This window comes from Wyeomyia smithii, chromosome 2 (genome assembly GCF_029784165.1).
Source record: "Wyeomyia smithii strain HCP4-BCI-WySm-NY-G18 chromosome 2, ASM2978416v1, whole genome shotgun sequence".
Taxonomy (NCBI): Eukaryota; Metazoa; Arthropoda; class Insecta; order Diptera; family Culicidae; genus Wyeomyia; species Wyeomyia smithii.
The window spans coordinates 70,462,788-70,484,548 of record NC_073695.1 but is presented as its reverse complement, the minus strand read 5'-3'; the positions used below and the strand labels follow the sequence as shown (position 1 = coordinate 70,484,548).

General features: G+C 38.5%; 1 protein-coding gene across 6 annotated transcripts in view; it reads right to left on the bottom strand.

The window, feature by feature from the left end:
* LOC129724969 (uncharacterized) overlaps window positions 1–20,780 on the bottom strand; it is a 299,807-nt gene extending 279,027 nt beyond the window's left edge. For 4 of the 6 annotated variants that reach the window (XM_055680299.1, XM_055680301.1, XM_055680300.1 and 1 more), the window contains exons 1-2: window positions 19,879–20,780; window positions 5,079–5,486 (exon numbers count right to left, since the gene is read on the bottom strand). Coding sequence is in view for 1 of the 6 variants with exons in the window: in XM_055680297.1 (XP_055536272.1) it covers window positions 5,079–5,106 (28 nt within the window). In the remaining 5 variants the exon portion in view is untranslated. The remainder of the gene's footprint in view (window positions 1–5,078; window positions 5,487–19,878) is intronic. The other 2 variants (XM_055680302.1, XM_055680303.1) reach the window with 1 other exon arrangement.
* Between the last annotated feature and the right edge of the window lie 981 nt (window positions 20,781–21,761).

Here is a 21,761-nt window from a genome sequence, read left to right as displayed (position 1 = left end):
ATGGGACTTGAGCCAGAACTCCTGAAGTGGCTCGAATCATATTTAACCAATCGCCAACAAATAGTTAAATTTAACGGACAAAACTCAAATCCGATTCTAGTCACTTCTGATGTCCCCCAAGGCTCTCATTTAGGACCTCTTCTTTTCATCTTGTACGTTAACGACATTTTCTTTATTTTCGAAAAACTTAAAATGTTAATTAATGCCAACGATATGAAGCTCTTTTTGGATATAAGAAATGAAGAAGACAACAATGCATTCCAGAATGAAATATACATATTCTACGCATGGTGTAAAAAAAGCCTACTAGAGTTAAATGTGAAAAAATGCAACCACATATCATTGTGTCGTAAAAGAACAACGCCAAACATTACAATATCATTTGGAAACCAAACTGTAGCAAATTGTGAAAGAGTTAGGGACTTGACAGTTGTCTTAGACTCCAAACTAACCTCCATTGACCATTACAACACAATAATTCACAGAGCTTATAACATACTAGGATTTATAAAGCGCTTTCGCTACAACTTTCAGGATCCGTATACCATCAAAACATTATATACAGCATATGTAAGATCAATACTGGAATACTGCAGCATTGTATGGTCACCCTATAAAATCACGCACGAAGAAAGAATATAATCAGTACAAAAGTAATTTCTATTGTATGCGCTTCGTAAATTAGTTTGGACATCATTTCCTCTTCCATCATATGAAGCACGTTGCATGCTCATAAACATACAATCATTGAAAGAGCGTCGTGAATTTGCAATAGTGTCATTTATAAACGACATCGTTTCGCAGCGCATTGATACAGCTACACTTTTACCTAAGGTTAATTTCTACGCACCTATAAGACAACTTCGAAATCGAAACACGTTTGCCACCAATCATTACCGCACAAATTATGCAAAATTCGGACCCTTGAATCGTATGATGGCCACTTACAATCAATACTGCGAAACCATTGACTTGACAATGTCTCGGCATGAACTTGAACAATTTTTTAGCTCAATACGCAATCGCAACGCTTATTGATTAAAAATAGTTGAATAAAAATATTTTGTAAGTAAACATTCTATTAGAATATTAGAATATTGTATATTGTCTACTTCCACCATCCATGGACGAGGTGAAGAAAGCAGTGAAAGAGCTGAGAAACTGCAAGGCAGCCGGGAAGGACGGCATTCCCGCCGAACTCTTCAAAGTCGGGAGCGAACAGCTGTATCGTGCCATCCATGTGTGGTCTGATGAAGAATTACCCTCGGACTGGTTGGAGGGTCTCATATGCCCGATCTACAAAAAAGGCCATCGCCTGGACTGTAGCAATTATCGGGGCATAACTCTTCTCAATACCGTTTACAAAATTCTCTCCCGCATCCTGTTCCACAGACTGAGGCCGTTGCAGGAGACCTTTGTTGGCGAGTACCAATGCGGCTTTCGAGGGGGACGCTCCACGACGGACCAAATGTTACCTTGCGACAAAATCTCGATAAATTTCGAGAATACAACTTGCAGACGCACCATCTGTTCATAGACTTCAGGGCAGCGTACGATTCAGTCAAGAGAAATGAGTTATGGCAGATTATGAATGAACATGGCTTCCCAACAAAGCTGATTAGGCTGATTCGTGCCACCCTTGAAGGTTCTACATCAAGCGTCAGGATAGCCGGTGAGATATCGGACTCGTTCGTGACGTTAGATGGTTTGAAGCAGGGCGACGGGCTGTCGAACTTATTGTTCAACATCGCATTGGAAGGTGCTATACGGAGGGCTGGTGTGCAGAGAAGCGGCACCATCATTACGACGCCGCACATGCTTCTCGGTTTTGCGGACGATATCGACATCATTGGTATCAACCGTAGAGCTGTGGAAGAGGCCTTCGAACCTCTCAGGAGGGAGGCTGCGAGATTAGGGCACGTCATAAACTCTGCCAAAACGAAATACATGGTGGCTGGCAGAGTGCGTGGTAGTCCGTCGGATGTTGGTGCTACGGTGGTGCTAGATGGGGAAACATTTGAAGTAGTCGACGAATATATTTACCTGGGAACATTAGTGACATGTGACAACGAGGTTAGCCGTGAGATAAAGAGGCGGATAGCAGCCGCAAACAGGGCCTTTTACGGACTACGTAACCAGCTGTTGTAGTAATGCTGTTGAGATCAGGCGCACGTGTGCGTGTTTCGTATCACAAAATATACAAATTTGCTCTATGTTTGAATGGGTTGTATATGGGTTTTAATGGGTTATATATAAAGTATTCGAGTCGTAAGTAAGAGAAGTCACACGGAGCGGTACAATGTTACATTGAAGTGATAAGTCTATACGCGATTTTTTCTCATATAAATCCTTAGTCCTTTGGGATATCACATTCAGTCAATTGTATTTAAATAATTATACTAGGTTAAATTATAATAACGTTTGCAAAATCCGTTATAAACCTATCACAGCGAGGATAAGCTTGAACGCGTTCAACGAATCCGTTGGTGTGTGTAAATGAACTAAATCACCTAATGAATCCAGTTGGCAAAGTTCCATGCATCCAAAGCCTAAAATTCCAAAAGATGCAAATATGCATATGAAACAAAAACAGAAGATTTTTCAAATGCTATAATTGTCATTATTAGCATACCATCGTGGAGTTATGTTATCCCGATTTACAAGACTTCGAAATAGCCAATCAGTTAATCAAAAAAGAGAGTTGGAAGAGAATTACCACTGAAATTTACCGCTTCACACCATTAAATTGCTTAACCCCAATCGAGTGTATTCCCAAACCTATTGCAAAAAATTCATTGATCTTAAACAAGCCGTCGTAATTTTACGTTATCCTTACGGTCGTGTCTTCTAAATAACCTCTTCACCTATTTTTATTTCGTTTTTTTTTTCAACCTAACCTACATCTTTCAATATAAATTATGATATACAATCTCAACGCGATGGAAGACGTTACCCCGAAAGATTTTCGCCTCAGAATATATCTCAGTGTTAGCCCGGGCTATAAGGTGCTTTACTTTTACTGTCTTTAGAAGCACTGAGAAAAATAACAACTCATAATCAAAATACGTTTTTACTTCCACTTGACTTATTTTGCAGAGATGAACAGACTTTCTGTCTTCAGTATATATCGGTTACCCGTGCTAATAAAATTCTTTCCGACTAATACAAACTCCTAAAAAATAACAACCCTGTTGGTCTAGACCGTAACGGATTGGAATTTTCATTTGATTAAAAACGAGCAATCTCCGAACTGGTATCTGCTGTCTACCTCAGGCCAAAGGAAAACGTTCTCGAACCAGAGCATGGCCATATTTGATCAGTATTATGTCCGCTTGCAATAATAAAGATAACACCCGAACAGTCCTGACTGGTACTGCTGCTGCGGCTCTATATAGCCTGCCATTAGACAAGATGAGACAAGACATACCAAGCGCAAGCAAACGGAGCGCACGACACACGACCGACCAAAAAACTAATATATTTATATGAGCTTATGAAGAGCAATATTTCCACACGTATTATTACAACGAGAGCACACGGAGCCCGGGAAAATCCTGGCCGAAGAAACGAGCCAGTATGAAAATCCATTTTTTGTGTGCCGTTCCCCAATCTGCGGGCAAGGGACAGGCGCTTGGCTGTTATCTGTCTGTTCAACTAAACCAGTCTCTTCTTCGCTTCGATGGCGCTAGCTTGGCTGTGTAAGACTGTGAACCTGCCATCGATTCGAACGGGGGTGAGGTGAAGTACCTTGCGGGACGATATATGTGGTGTGCATGGTCAGCAAAATTTTCATTAATACACCCTTCTATGAATTGCAACGGAATGAAATGTTACATTGGAATTCAGCATCAACAGTATGATGCGAGTGGGATGGTTTAGTTTTACAGTCGATTTTAGCAACAGAACCGCATTATAAATGTTTGAATATAAACCGGCTTATTTGAACATTCACTCTTGAGACAAAAAATTAGGATTAATGAAAAATACAGGGCAGCCAACAGAGAGGCATGATTTTATTCGTACCGGAGATAGTCAATTGCATTAATTTGCCATTAGGTTCAGAACTGTTTTTACACATACGATTGACAGTGATTATGTGTTGTCAGACAGTAGCTGCAAAATACGCGGTTTTACGCGGTTTTTCTTTACGCGGCTTTTTTTACGCGGATTCCGGAATTTACGCAATTTTTTTACGCGGCACGTATCCCCGCGTAAAAAGCGACTTTAGTGTATGTAATAAAAAAGTAAAATTTTTGAATACATATCACATTACTTCCTAGCAATGACGGCAATGCCGTACCGCAATGTTCATTTCATTCCCTTGAATGTTTGTGCCCTTTTTTAAAATAATCGCATTCTATCGTTTGCTTTGCATAACGTTGAGACATTCCATTCGCTGTATAATAAGCGAGTGGGCAAGCTAATTTATAGTATTAGAAACCGTTGTAATAGTAATGTGGCACTAAAATTTCTCAACCTATTCCATATTTCGAATGAAGCTGAAGGATTTTCTTTTACAAATACTATATTCTCAGCAAAATATAATCAATTTTGAATTTAAATTTAGTGATAATTATTTTGTGTAGAAGAAATTGTGGTCGTGTCTTACACACAACCTTTTGCTTTTTTTTCCTCAAAAAACATATATTTAATTTAATGTCCAATAACAAGAAAGCCAATCGTTGTATTTTTACTAGGTTACGACTAGGGTTATAAAAAATGTAACAATAATATAAAAACATTGCATTCGTTTGAGAACTTGATTTACATTAGATCAGCGGTTCTCAACCTGGAGTACGCGTACCCCTGGGGGTACTCGAAAGCCTTCAGGGGGTACGCGAAAGAAAAATCAGTAATGGCGGACAAAGCAATTTTTTCTAAAATACTTCATTTGTTTTTCAATCTTGCTCCAAAACATGACTGTAGCAATCAACCAAACCAAAGTTTAATTTGAAACCTACATAAGACTACTGCAACATGATCTATCACTACTCTCTCCCACTCTGCAAAAATATCACCAAGGGGTACGCGAACAAAAAAAAGGTTGAGAACCGCTGCATTAGATAAAGAAAACTCACCTTTAATCGCGCGACGCTGTTGTTTCATCTCGCGGAGGGAAGCTGGTACTAGCTGATATTACTTTAGCTGAACACTTTTCAAACGACACTCTTCGGTCGTTTTGCGAAGTGGCAGTGAAATTATTATATTCTTTTTTTAGAACCTTTATTTTGATTGCAACATACTGGGATGATACTAAATGCTACTGTAGAAAACTATTAACTGGAACAGCTTTTACTAGTATAATAGTAACGAATGATTATTTTATTCTTTTGTTTAACAGTGTAACATTGATCTCTAATGCAGCAACTACGTTGGAAATACACTAAATTCTTTTACTTCACTACTTTGTGGAACACCTTAAAAACCTAGCTTCACTATTTAAGCTACGCTGATTACAAAACTCCTCTCCGAGCCACTTTCGATATCTGTGAAAGAGCAAAACAAAAACATTTAGATTAGCTCGGCAAGCAAAAAGCAATATTATTTCGTATACGCTTTCCAAGAATTTCCTACGAGTATCTTTCACTGACATTTAATATCAAATGAATATCAAAAGCTCATTATGAGTGACATTTAATTCACCCACACTCACTCATTCTGGTGTTCCACCCCCGAGCTCTGTAAGATGATAGCAGTAATGAGCTTCCTTAACTTTTTGCTTTCCTTTGTACCTCCCACAGTTGCAGCGAACCGACAAACGACAAACTCGGTCCCGTCCTAACTTTGTTTATCGATCGTTAGCACAGGTGGGTGTTGTATGCTCTTGGCAATCGACTAGCATCCGAACGTTGGAGCATTCAAGAGTTTATCTGTACGACCAAAATATCAACGTTTTTGTCAGACAATTTATTTCTGTGATAAAAATTCAGACTATTATATAATTCCGAAAACGGACCTGAAAGATGTCAAATCAAATGCAGATGGGAACAAAAATCCCCGTAGAATCACAATCCAAAAAATCTTCGGAATATTTAGAGAGCCGATAAAATTCGCGAACGCCTTCACGCCCAATTTGCTCCATAAAATCATGGTCAATTAGTTTCTTCATCACGCTGTCCTGGAGTCAATCAGATAGATTTAGTGCATCGGCCGAGCAGTGGCAACACGCTTACGCTTCCTTCCAGCCTAGGCTGTCTCCTAATTTGCAGTGCCGCGTGCAGTAAGCCATGGCGATGCTGGATAGTCAATCTCGTGCGCCATGACCTGTGTCAATAAATCATACCTCGTTGGCATCGACGACTAAATGTTCCAACTCATTAGCTGCTGCCTACTTTCCTTTAACAGTTCCCCCCCAATGCTGCATTCTACTGAGCCTGGGAAACAAGGAGGGGTCGATCAAAATACAACCCGGCAGTGGCAGCAATCGATTTGAATCCCCTACATCGTGCTCCAAATACGAACGCAACCCTTCGGCGGAAGACTAAATTGCACCAATTTGGCTAGGCGGAAAGGCTGCACTAGCGCTTGAACACTGGCACTATTTTGCAGTGAAAAATGGCGATTATACTGTGTTAAAAATAATTCAATCATCTAGTAGTATGTTTTAGTCTTGAATGTTTTATAATATATCTAACTTAGTACCGCTGAATTAATTCTGAAACCGATTTCTGTCGATTTTACTGATATAATATAATTGGTCCGAAACTACTACCTTATGGGACCTCTTTCAAAATGGCCGTGACAATCAACCATAACCCTTTAGCCGATTTCATCGGTTTTATCGTTAATAAATTATCTAAACTGGATAGCCAATTTGAGTGAAAACTTTTTAAACTGTTTCTTGGTGTTTTGCATGAAGTGTTGCGCCAGAATAAAATAAAATATCAATAGAGTAAGCAATTATAACTCATAAATTTTGTATTCGAAGGAAGATTGAAGATTGGTCTGTCCAAATTAAATTTGATATATCATAAAGCCAATTATAATCCTGAAAACTATTATTATAATATAAAACAATCAATACTTCCCATGAGAAAAAACAACTTTGACGTAGAACTACGTCTTAGTTTCCTATTTTGGGGTACATTCTGTAAAATTGAAAATGGAACCGGCAAATGTTTCGTTAGATTTGAAACGGTACCGTAAAACGAGGTGAATAGAAACAGCGGGGTGAATAGAAACAAAACTTCTGAGCTTGAAGAATGTTATTACAAGTCTTTAATAACATTAAAAATCATGTAAAAGAATTTTCTCGGATAGTTCAGTTGTAAACAAGTCTTCTGAACCCAGTTCTAAGTTAGAAGCACTAGTTTCAGTTTGTTAAAAAAAATATAAAATGGAGCCTGATGTTCAGAGCATTTTCGATTGCCAAAAAACGTTACCTATGGAAGCCATTTTGTTCCACTTTAAGCTTGTTCGTGAGCTGTACTGGTTCAGAAGTGATACATTTTAAGTTTTCATGGTGGATTCGAGGATTGCCGTAAGGTACTTATGAAACTTTCACTTATGTTTCATGGAAACCTCTCGGTACGTAAATTTGAGGGGTGAATAGATACAACGCTATAGCGAATACTTTTACACAAAACGATTTGAGAAATGTAATCATATTTTTTTTGTAACATGATACCCAAAAACATGTTTTGTACATTCTCAGCTTCCATCTTATCGGATTTAAACATAAAAAGGTACAAAAACGTACAAAAACCGGATTCACTTCGCTTGACGCAAGCTGCAAGAATATTACACAGAAAAAATTGTCACTTCGTCGAACGGCCACGAAATATGGAATAAACTTCCTCAGTTACCATCAAGTATCAGGTAGGTCGGCTAAAAAGCCATGGCTTATAACGGCACGTTCCCCTTACATGTGGAGGATTTGTGCCTCTATTATCATCAGACAACCAAGCTATTAGCCAAAAACTTGACAAAAGTCTGCTGCATGAATTGACTAAGACATCCACGCACAACCCGAAAGAAACGGGCCAAAACTCCGGTTCTACCAGTACAAAATGTAGCTGGACACCGTGTCTAGAGGAAGTACAAGAAGATCTTGAAATGATAGAAATGCCTTACCCTGAACTCTTAATCCTATCGTTCCGAACGCTGTTAGGAGATACCCGTACGTTATGATGACGTACATGAATTAAATTAATTCCGCCATTTAAGTACTTTTTGACGTTTTCTGCATCTCATTTCTATAGAGATTGTGCAAATGTTTTTTTTTTCTCCAAAACCAAAATCGAGTCTTTCAATAGAACGCAGTCGGTTGTTGAGTGTTTCTATTCGAATAGACATATGTAACATTTTTTTCAATAAGGCTGATACAAATTTCGAATTCTTTTTATGTCCAAGGTTATCAAAGTTAGCAAAGGGGGTGGCAAAAAATAAATAACACCGAGACGAAAAAAAAAGAAATATCTTTGATCAAAGTTTGTGTGCAAGTTATGACGTTTGTAACTTGCACTCAAATAAATATTGAAAAATAACTTTATTATTATTTTTATTTATTTCGCTTGCCTTTTGACGACACCCTCGCTGTCACTGGACTTGTTTGTTGCTAAATAAAGCATTTATGCTGTCGGAAAAACAATAAACTGAACAAAACGGTTTGGACTTTTTTTTTCTTCTTCTTCCATTATTCAATATTTTTGAAGAGGGGGGGGGGGTGACATAAAATGAAAATAGAATTTGTAACGGCCTAAAAGAATGAATTATTTATTCATCAAAATGGTATTTACTTCTTGATAGAGGAAGGCTAGACCCGTGTTTTAAAGCTTTTATATTCGTTCTAGACATTACGGCATTTTTTGTTCACTGCAAAATACAACGGAAACTGTTTCTATTCGCCCCGTTTTACGGTAGTCTCGAAGATAAAGAATTTTCGAAAACTTCGTAACAATCCCCATTCTTGATTACCCTACTGTCAGAACGAAATAAAAAATGATGTCTTGAAAGAAAACATGTTGGTACATGTAACAGTATATTACACTAAGGTCGCTTTTTACGCGGTTGTTTTACGTGGATTCCGGAATTTACGCGTTTTTTTTACGCGGATTCCGGAATTTACGCGGTTTTTTTACGCGGATCCCGTAATTTACGCGGTTTTTCCGACGCGGATTCCGGAATTTACGCGGTTTTTTGCGCGGTTTCTTTTTACGCGGCAAGTATCTCCGCGTAAAAAGCGACTTCAGTGTACAGTACAAGTGATGTGCAATAGAGCGCCGCCGCACAGTGGTCCAATAAGGCAAAAAGTGGAACTTTATTCCATGGCGCCTTTCCCCATTATCTTAGCTTAATAAAGTCTTCGAAACAATTGTTTGTATGAATGACCCGCATAATCGCAAATTGTCAAATTGTGTGTTTTTTGTGAGCCCTAACAATTCCTCCGAACAATACTTTCGTGTAAAATGCAACTAACAAAAGTTAAGTACAAAAACTAACTTTTAAGTAAGTTCCATATAGAATACTTTATAACTTTGTACGACGATAGGATTTTCATTTGTTCAACAAAGTTTCATATTTTTGAATCTTCTACAACTTTGCTTCTATCTCTTAACACAAACAAGTTTTTTTTTTTAATTTTAGTATAGTAAACTTTTCTTACCTTTTGACAATTTGCGATTATGCGGGTCATTCATACAAACAATTATTCCAAAGACTTTATTAAGCTAGGCTGAAGGTGAAAGGCGCTATGGAATTAAGTTCCACTTTTTGTCTTATTGGACCGCTGTGCGCCGATCTCTCGTCGATTATAATCGACTGGTCATTCCAAAAGCTGAAACCGGAAAAAAATGAAAGATTATAGCTATACAACCATTCCTGTGAATTTTGGTGTCCCTAGCCATTATCGTTTTTTACTGAGACTTAAATAAGTTTCTACGTAAACATAACTTAAAAGCGACGAACACGGCGAGCAACTTTTATGCGACACTCTCACGTTAGTTGACGCGTTTCGGTAATGGCTAGGGGCACCAAATTTAATAGAAACGCTTAAATAGCTACAGATGATCTTTAATTATTTTCCGCTTTGAGCTTTTGGAATGCACTTTTTCCGATTTCTACTCGTGTGCGAACAAGAGAAAATGCAATGCTGCTGCTGATGATGATTAACAGTTTATCTCAAGAAAATGGTCCCAGGTAGTTCAAATCATCAAAAATTGATTCTAAAAACCTTATGGTTACCTTATTACTGAAGTTTACTCGAATAAAAAGGAATTACGGAATGTTTTTGCAATGGTAATAAATGAATTTTGTTTATTTTATTTATATTTGGTGGCACTCATCATGACTAGCAGTATAAAAAAGAGTATTTTAATTTACCTTTTTTACATTTCAACATTCATTTATAATGTTTCTATATTAGTAAGACGATGCAGAGGTTTCAAAATCACATATAGAGTAAAATGTGAATGATCGGAATTAAATTGAGACATCGTTCATCTTGATAACGTTAGTATCAATGAATTCGAGAGATGGACTACTAAGCTGGGATTGGGATTGGGAGTGGGATTGGGATTGGGATTGGGATTGGGATTGGTATTGGGATTGGGATTGGGATTGGGATTGGGATTGGGATTGAGATTGGGATTGGGATTGGGATTGGGATTGGGATTGAGATTGGGATTGGGATTGGGATTGGGATTGGGATTGGGATTGGGATTGGGATTGGGATTGGGATTGGGATTGGGATTGGGATTGGGATTGGGATTGGGATTGGGATTGGGATTGGGATTGGGATTGGGATTGGGATTGGGATTGGGATTGGGATTGGGATTGGGATTGGGATTGGGATTGGGATTGGGATTGGGATTGGGATTGGGATTGGGATTGGGATTGGGATTGGGATTGGGATTGGGATTGGGATTGGGATTGGGATTGGGATTGGGATTGGGATTGGGATTGGGATTGGGATTGGGATTGGGATTGGGATTGGGATTGGGATTGGGATTGGGATTGGGATTGGGATTGGGATTGGGATTGGGATTGGGATTGGGATTGGGATTGGGATTGGGATTGGGATTGGGATTGGGATTGGGATTGGGATTGGGATTGGGATTGGGATTGGGATTGGGATTGGGATTGGGATTGGGATTGGGATTGGGATTGGGATTGGGATTGGGATTGGGATTGGGATTGGGATTGGGATTGGGATTGGGATTGGGATTGGGATTGGGATTGGGATTGGGATTGGGATTGGGATTGGGATTGGGATTGGGATTGGGATTGGGATTGGGATTGGGATTGGGATTGGGATTGGGATTGGGATTGGGATTGGGATTGGGATTGGGATTGGGATTGGGATTGGGATTGGGATTGGGATTGGGATTGGGATTGGGATTGGGATTGGGATTGGGATTGGGATTGGGATTGGGATTGGGATTGGGATTGGGATTGGGATTGGAATTGGAATTGGGATTGGGATTGGGATTGGGATTGGGATTGGGATTGGGATTGGGATTGGGATTGGGATTGGGATTGGGATTGGGATAGGGGTTGGGATTGGGATTGGGATTGGGATTGGGATTGGGATTGGGATTGGGATTGGGATTGGGATTGGGATTGGGATTGGGATTGGGATTGGGATTGGGATTGGGATTGGGATTGGGATTGGGATAGGGGTTGGGATTGGGATTGGGATTGGAATTGGGATTGGGATTGGGATTGGGATTGGGATTGGGATTAGGATTGGGATTGGGATTGGGATTCGGATTCGGATTCGGATTCGGATTCGGATAGGGATAGGGATTGGGATTGGGATTGGGTTTGGGATTGGGATTGGGATTGGGATTGTGATTGGGATTGGGATTGGGATTTGGATTGGGATTGGGATTGGGATTGGGATTGGGATTGGGATTGGGATTGGGATTGGAATTGAAATTGGGATTGGGATTGGGATTGGGATTGAGATTGAAATTGGGATTGGGATTGGGATTGGGATTGGGATTGGGATTGGGAATGGGAATGGGATTGGGATTGGGATTTGGATTGGGATTTGGATTGGGATTGAGATTGGAATTGGGATTGGGATTTAGATTAGGATTGGAATTGGGAATTGGGAAAAGTATGTTTCAGAAGTTAACTCAATTGAAAACTAGCTGCCATATTATTTTTTTGTTGGCAAAGATTATATTATTTGAAAAATTATATAGTTATTGAAAATTAACAAGAAATTGTTCAAAATTCGAAGAAATCAAAATATTCACTTTGAAGGCAAAGTAGAACTGTGTGCAGCGACTCTGTCTACAGCTTATCTAAAACGCCATCAAAAATCATTTCATTGCACAGCTATCCACGGATTCGGAATGGACAGAAAGCAAAATCAATAAATCACCCAGTGAAAAGATATGCAACACACAGAAAACATTGTAGCGAATAGCTGCTGTTCCAGTTTCTGAAAGTTTGCATTTCACTCGACCGAACGCAAGTTTAATCTGAGACGTTATTAAAAAAAACTTTTGTGGCTGAAATTATTTATGCCAGATAATTAATTGCATTGGTATTTGTTGTCCGCTTCAAGCTTTATTGGATGCGAAAAGTGAAATGATTGGAGTCCCGCATCGTTGAATAAATTTTAAATGAAAAACCACGGCAAAATTAAATCACTTTATAAATGCTACCTCACTAATAGACTAACGTGGTTTCTTCTAACATCAGACTGACGTCACTCGTGATTCAACTTTTTATTCGAGTAAACTTTCCTCTCCAGTGAAAAGGATGACCATCCCGCTTGTCGCTCTTCCTTTTGCCGATCGCAACCTTTCGCACAGATGACTCTTACCCATGTCACACGATGATGACGATGGTGATGAAAGTTTTTTTTCTGTCGCGAAACGAGCAAGGATCCGTCTGTATTGGGATATTGTAGAAGAAAAATTTTCTAGGAAAATAGTACGACAGAGCAGCCAGAATGAGTTGAAATTTTTCTTATTCAAAATCAGTACCACATGTTTGATTATGATTGATGGAGGGAAACCAGCAAAGCACCGTTTGTCATCCGGTGTCGCCAGCCAGTGAAGAGGAAATAGATACGTTTTTTTATTTTTCACCCGATTTGTTGTTGACTCTGTGGATTTTTCTCGTTTGAAAGTTTGATCCCCCTGCACCCACTTCCTACGAGGGCTGCTTTTTATCCTATGGTTGACAACGCGAGAAGGATAGTAGCAGAGTCAGCAGCGAAGAGATTATCTGCTGTGCAACCGTTATCACCCAAAGTAGAAATTTTTAACCAATTCGAAGAATGACCGATACAGGAAAAAAATTTAAACTGTCTGGAATCGAAAAGAAACAAAGATTTACGAGCCTGGAATCAACTAACGATGCTCTTTTCATCGGGGGGGTCAAACTGAAATTCCTGACAGCTTTGAAGAAGCGTGAGAAAATATTTTGATGATATAGGTTCGTAGAACAAATCCTAATCATATACGCAACGCAGCAGCATCTGGTAATAAATTTCAATGGTAGCACCATAAACAGGAACACAAAGTATGTCTCCAAACAGCGGAAAATGCAAAAACCGACCGGAAGGAGAAGGCAGCTTAATTATTAAAGCAAAATTCAAATTCAGTCTCGCTATAGCCAATCTGCCGGTGGCAATTTATTCCCCCTTATTTCCCCTCCCTTTTAAGCATATGTAGTCTACTTTTGTTTGACGAAATAAATAAATAAATAAATAAATAAATAAATAAATAAATAAATAAATTTAATTAGAAATGTAGTGTTCTGTATGCTTTTGCATAATTTATAATAATTTGCAACGCTTCAACGCCAATTGCAGGCATTGTTTACGGTAAGCCTGAACGGCAGGCTTGTAACCCTAGTATCACATAAACGTGATGAAAGCATATTGCGAAGCCGAAGCCAAACAAAGAAGTTTTTGAGTGGATTTAAGTGTGATAGAAATCTCTTCGTTCTTCTGATCGATAGAAAATCGTGCTTCAATAATACTCTCCCTTTTTCTCTCAAACCAAACACTAGAAATCACAATTCCCTCTTCAAGTCGAACTTTTTTGTTCGATACACAATCCGACAAAGTAGATTATGTGGTAAAACCAGAAACTAACAACAGAAGAAAGAAAAAAAAATTATTTCTCCTAGCCTCAACATCTTTTCCTTATTGCTATTGTCCATCCTCACAGCTATGCTTGTAACAAAACAAAAAATATTTCATTCGGTCAGCTGTGATGAGAGTGCTATTTCCTGAGCTTGGAAATTATACCAAACAGTAATTGAAACAAACAGGTTGAATGTTGTATGAAACATCAAGAAAATAATTAGTTGAAACAATGAATTTTCTAAAACTGAAATTATAATTTTTTTTATACACAAACATCATTTTCTGCTTACTCATCGGGTTCAGAATTATTCACACAAAATGAATAAACATAAAAAAATTATCCCAAGCAAACATAATGTGTGTTGTACAACAGTCTGCATTTAAAAAAGAATTAATTCAAAAAAATCGCTGCCAGCGGAAGCTCCCGAACTCCCTCTCTCTATTACTCAAGAATACTGATTGTTTTACTGCACAAGATTCAGACTGACTGTGCACAATTTATTATCGTGTTGCCAGGACCGTGGCTCGGCCAAAAAAGGTCATCTTTTCTGGCACCAAGCGGGGTTCACCTCACTCTGCTGCAGCGGAGTGGTTAGAATCGTGAAACATAATAAGAAAATTGCGTTTATATTCAGATCATGTGCCGTTGCCTGTTTGGTCCTGGGGATGGGATTGGGGTGTTGATCTGGCTGTTGGGTTGACATGAAAGATTAAATAAGCGTTTACCGCCGACCACGAAAAACATAACTACCAAGACAAAGACAAACGATACGATTGCTGGTGAAAGAGAGCCAATCTTGAAATCTGTCGTTGCTCCGTGAAAGTACGCAGCAGAGTTTGTGGATAGGAGTGAGCTGGGAGTGGAAGAACAGTTTTTTAAGAGGATTGTCACGAGAATAATTTATCTAATTGATTTTTTTTAGAGATAAACTTAAAGCATTGTGACAGTTTATGTTTTCGCTGGTAATATTTTTTGATTTCTATCAGGACTCAATTCTAGGAATGAAAGATTTCACTCAAAAAAAATTTCTTCTAGAAGTATTAATTCGAGTTTTCACAGTTTGCTTATCTATTTTAACGTAAACTTTGTGTGCTACTTCGCATTTAATTTAGGAAAGCTTCACCACGATAAAAAAATTTTCATATGTCATTTTGGGTTATTTCTTTTTGTTGAATCACGACAAATTTTTCAATTACCTGTTTCAAAAAGCTCATTTTGTAAAACTTTTTATCTATGAAAACAAAAAAAAGGTTGGCTAAACATTGATGATTGACTGATTATAAAGAAATAAGGAAAATAAAATCTAAATTTTCTAAAACAGAAGAAACAATAAAAAATAGTCAAAACATAATTCAAAAAATTTGTAAAATCATGAAACGGCCAAAACAAAAATAATTTCTAACAAAGTTGTAAACCGCTCTAAGAAATCAAAAACAAAAAGGTTTCAACATTTAGTTAATTACGGCAGGAAGCTTCTGTAGAAGCTGGTGAGATGAAGAAAATTCTACAAGTTAGAAAAGATTTGAAAAATAGCAAATAAATCAAATTTAAAACAAAATACATTGAAGTGTTTCGATAAGCAAACTGACCGAAATCATTTGAAACAGAAAGGGAAACAAATATTTTTAGTTTCCGTTTAAACAGTTCTCAGGAAAACAGGAATATCCAAAAAACCAGCAGCATCAGGAAAAGGCCAAAAACTGCTATTAAAAATTTATCCCAAATCAACCTCAAAAAACTAAAACGTCTCTAAAAGGTAGAAAAAAAATATACAAAAGTTTATGCAGAAAAACTTCCTTCAAATCCGGCAGAAGTCGAGAAGATATAATTAGGATACAGGTTGGACTCGATTATTCGGAGTTTTGAAAAACATTTCGCTTCAGATAATCGAGCCATTTTTTTGAAATTTTTAACATCTCTCATCTAGAACAGTGAGTTTTCTGTTATAATATGTTGTACACAATACATGTACCGACGAAAAAACAATATCTCCAGATTGTTTGTCGGCGTTTTTAACTTAACGTTTTTAACATTTTCGAGATGATCAATATAACTTATGTTATATTGATCATCTCGAAAATGTAAAAACAAAATAAAATAAACCAAACCCACCATTAGATAGACAGTTTGTGCTTCGAGAGATTAGAGGAAATATTTTACAGAAAATATTGAATATCATATGATTTGATTTATGTATTTATTTATTTTTGGCATCTTCTGATAATTCTTACATGTTAAGTTTTGGACAGCCTATGTTACCATTGGATCCGAAGAAGCTTCGTTCGTCTTATCTCTCCCGCGAGTTGACTGGGGAATTTTTCAAAATTAATAACAATTTATTTATTTATTTTTACATTATAACAGACGCACATGAAAAAACCAAAAAAAGCAAATAAAGTGCAATAAAATACATAAAAACTTTTCCAAATAAAGTGCATCACGAAAATCAAATTTTCGGACGCTATCAATTTAGAGCGCCAAATCAGCAAAATAAAACAATGTGCAGTGCAGTAGTTCTTCTGTGTATTCTCATTAGAGTGATTCAGTCCTGTTCTTTTACTCAGCTGTGTTATAAGCGGCAAGTGTATTAACTTTTCTGAGAGTGGCAGAAACATAGCACAGAGAAGAATAAAAAAGTTTGGTGCAAAAAATTGATACGGGCATTAGCGCTGCCTGGGCAAGAAACAGGATAATATTTTTTCCAAACAATCGATGAAGTGCTATATGTTATTTGGTTAACTTGAGAAAATACATCGAATGAGGGAAATTTTTAATAGTTTATACTTTTTTTGAAAAATCACAGGAGGGTTGTGTGCAAAGCCACGACCGCAAGGTTGAAGTAGAATTCTTTTACAAGAAAGGTAACCCGGCTGCTTGCGTGTCAGTCATTTTTTTCTAGTAAATAAACGTTGAATAGTAAGTTGCTTGTCATGGTTGGGGCTTGACAATTTTTAAGTTTTGAGATAATGAAAAATTTTCGGATGTCATGACTGAAGGAAAAGATAATTCAGTACGCTCTGAGACACGGGGATAAAATAAAATTTATAACTTTTACAAAATTAAAAATGTAAATTAACTCAAGAGAAAACATTAACTCTTCAATCATCAGGTTTTTATTTCATCCTGAAAAGGACAATTTAATGTTCAATTCAATATCGGATAAGATACCGATCACATCTTGGTGTTATCACTGACAGTGCGAATAAAGTATTCCTTGTGATAAAATAGTGAGTAAAAAGCTGATTTAGCACTCGAAGTAAGACAGCTCAGCAGCGATGCCAGATTGGAAGACATGTCTTTAAATGGAAGACATTTACCCTGCGGTGGAGACATTTTTGTTTTTGTTTGTGAAAACAAATGAAAGACATTCAAAAGTATGTGAAGATTTAAGGAAATATGTAATATGACCCTCATTTTGTAGAGGTGGTCACCTTTTTTTTGCTCGACCGTTTTTGATTTGCCGGTGTAACTTTTTTAGTCTTTGGTACGTGAAGACATTTGGAGAAATGACCTGGCATCTCTGCAGCTCAGGCCTCTGCCAGGCTGAATGCCAACGCGAGCGATCGGGCGAGATTTTTACCGTAGGGTAATGAACAGCTCTACTTACGGCTGTTTATTTACCTACGGCAAGAATCTCGACCGATCGCTCGCGTTGGCATTCAACATGGCAGAGGCCTCACGTGTTGTCAAAATGAGTCAACTTTTCATTGAATGCATTTACTAGTGCCCACTATCGCACAGAGACTGCGTTCCACTCAAGTCGATACTGATACCCGCTGCAACTGCTACGCTATCCGTAGCCATGCCAGAGGTCGAATTTTTCGTTTTGACAAGGCTTGACTATTTTCGATTGTACAATAGTTTGATTAATAAAATTACAACTATCTTCATTTGGGAAGAATCTTAAAAGATTTTCCAATCTATTGCTGCAATAACGAAGGAAATCCATCGAATACTAACCGATTTATTAGCATTTGTAATTGGACATATTTTTCACTTTTCTTGGTTTTAGATATTCATTTCACATCCCTATGTAGCCGAACTTCTTGAGAGAAGTATTCTACTTCAAAATATACCTTCCTTAAATTTTAATAGAACCATTCTCAACTAAAAATACACTTCTTTAAAATAAAAATACAATTCGGCAAACTTCGTAGGTAGTTCTGGACCATAAGAGTACTGCCTATGATCGCATAACTGTGACAATCGACATTTCATAAGTTTTGTGTTTTTATGGGAAAGTGCTTAAAATAGTAGGTACTTTTTACATCTGAAAATAACCATTATGTGCGTTCAAAAAAGTCGAAAAAATACCAAGTTGTTTTGTCACATAGCGTAAATGATCGCATAATTGTCACACTACTTTAATTTTTCAACATTTTTGTCAAGCTCCGGAAAACATGGAGAAAAAAAAATTCGTTTGCCATCACTGGAAGAACGCCAGTCATAAGAAGAAGAACTGTTATTGGTATTGGTGCGGAAATCATTGGAAGGCGATGCAAAAAAAAATCGTTATAGCGAAATAGTAGAAATGGTTTAAATAAAGCAGCAGAGGAAGGTTTAGAAGCACACTTATTTGCTGCTGGACCTGATGACATCGATAAAGAAAATTGGACAATTGATTGAGTGCGGACCAACAACGCTGTAGAGTGATAATGGAACAAGGTGCTGACACCGTGTCGTTTGTTATCCAAGTTGATGGCAGAAAAATAACTAGTAACTAGAATCGGCTTCTTTAGTATAAGCAGTATTGTCGTATTAAGGAAAACCTATCAAACTGGTGAAAACGTTTTATTTGACAATAAAATAATCCATTTTTTCTTCACCGAATTTAGCAGTGTTGGGAAATAATCAGAATTCTGATTGTCTACATGGGTGACACAGAACGGGAGAATCTGATGATTATAATGATTAGTGATCATGGCGGGCCAACGAGAACGGTAACTTCAAGATGCCTAAGATATTTTCCAACAATTATTATTGATCATAGTCGTTACTCGTGGATTTATTTTTCGCGCCAAAATCTATGAATAATTAGAGCTAACAAGCAGTCAAAGAGTCGAGTACGATTAATTAAAATAACTAGTAAATATTTTAATTAGAACTCATGTCTGAGCATTCATATTTGAAACCAAAATCCATCAAGGTTCTATAAAGAACCTAGGTGTATTCGGTTTGTAATCTAACGCAACTGAGTATGCAAAAGCGTGTCACACTAGTAACTCCACCAACGTCAGCCGGAAGAACTTTATGACACCAAACGACATTTTATTTACCGCAACGCAGCAGGCCACAACATTCGCCATAGAATTCCATCTGCCTAGATTCGTTTCATTACAGATTCCCAACGGTATACAACCAGAACCACTCTCCACTCCCTTGACAGAAGAAGCATGAATGGGGCAAAACTAAATGGTTTGGTTTGAATTTTTAATCCCACTTCTGTATAGCAGTTTTTCACTAGCGTTATTGGAATCGCAATGTAGGTTCAGCGTTTTTCAAAACCAGTTCAAGGACAACGGTTACAAATACTTGCGCAAACAGCATCGAGTCACGAAGCACGGGTAAACATGCACTCACACAGACACTACCGTGCTACCGTGTGCTACCGAACGGTGACGAAATTGCCTTGGTTGTTGTCCACTATGGAACATGGAATATGTGGAACAAGTATCCGTCACTGCCATCGTACGAGCAGTTATTAGAGCACGAGGCTATTGTTGTCGTGCTGCTTTTCACGTCACGCGAGTTCATGAAAATTCTAGCCTTTCGTCGCCCGCTCTCTACCGTCTGCAGTAACCAAGGTTGAGGTGCAAATACATACCTTTAGAGGGTAATCGAACCAGTCGAAACGGTACGTACTCCGTAATTATGGTTTGCGTCAATCGCCCCAGCCGACTCTGCGGTGTTTCAATTAATGCAAATTTCGTGCTTCCAATCTATAATTCATTAAACAATCATAACAGCTGTCACTGAAGTGTTGTATAATATGCATCCGGTTTTACACAATCGATTCCAAACACTTCTCGCACTTCGAACAGCAAGCTCTTTCCTCTTCACTATGATGGCCCCAGCGGGAGCAATAAATTCTCGATCGAAATCTGAATCACAGGTCACACAGGATAGACAGTTTCACATGCTAGCAATGAAGATGCGGGAGAACACTCATAAACCAAATCACCCTTACTCGACAGGCGTTAGATGTTGTATCCGTCAAACAATCACAATCACCGCACAGCATTCACTGGACCGAATAGTCCACCAACAGAAACAGGAGAAGATTTTTCCTCTCTGACCGTTTCACCTTTTCTCGTTGGTTGAAATCTCTTCTGCTCTCACTCGATGAAGCACCCGAGCCCGAACCCACCGATGATGACGCTGATGCTGAACATGAGAATTCCCTCTGCCTTAGTAGGCCACGGAGAATCACTACTTTCCCACTAACCGAGTTTCTAGGCATCGCAGACAATCACCACGCGTCCCCATCGATCTTTCCATTTCCAATTATTTGGCTCCATCGTTTTTCTTTTTCTTAATTGGCAATTATTTACACTTGCCACCAATCCTTCACCCCGTTACGCACTTTCACCCGCCGATTTCTCGGTTCCAATGGACCAAGAAATTTCCACAAACGATGGGAACCGTTCCTCGACGGATCCTAGAGCGAACGACGCACCGAACAGGACACGGACAAATCTGCACCTCGACTGATGGAAGGCTTCGCAATGCTGGAGCCCGACCGACACCAAGGGAAACTTGCGCTCCCGCTTGCATTCAGCTGCTTTTGCTCTCTCGCTTTCCATTTTGTGTTCTTTTTTTGCACCTCAAAGGCTCGAAAAACAAGGGGTTTAGCGGTGGATTCACGTGACAATTTTCCCTCTTCCCACATGGGCAAGCGGGAAAAACAACACACAAGAAGTTGACGGGAAAGTTTCTCTCTTCTCCCGCAGCTTCGCACACAAATGGTAGTGAAAGGCGATGAACGCGAAGCAAAGGACCTGTTCATTTCGAGGCACCAACACCAGTACTTTCAGGAGGGTAGTTGTTTTGAGTAGTAGCAACAAACGAAAACAAACGGCACGACTCAGCTGTGGTCGCTGTAAATGTCGGTGACACCATCAGAAACCCAAGTGGGGTGTATTGTGGTGGTATTTGTGTGGAAAATTTGTGACGCTTTTACCGCCAACAGTGACCCAACAGGGCATGCGTTGTGTCTGCTTTTCCTGTGAGAATCGACTGTTTCGCTTGGCCGTAAGAATGGAGAACTGGGAATTGGTACACTCTAAAAGGAAGTTTGGTTGAATGCATTTAATTTTCGGCAGGGTTCATTCAAAAACGACGATTTGCCGCAATTATTAGAAGCTTTCATTCACCTATACAATTAATTTGTTGTTGCTTACGTAAATCAAAAAAATCTTAGACAGCTTTCCAAAAAATTATACAACAGAACATATATTCTCTGAATAGAGCAAATTCATTAATTAACTGTCAAACATAGTTCCATGAGCTATCGCCCAGCCATAAGATAAGAAGTTCAACAGGCCATGGTTTAAACGAAAGTAAGTATTATAGAGAAACTTTCATAATTATGAAAAGCAAAGATTACCCTACCAGTACCTCTGCTTAGATTAACCACTTCAAGACCAGCCAGGCGACAACGAATTTCGCAACCTACCAACAGCCATTAATTACTCCGAGGAAGAAAAC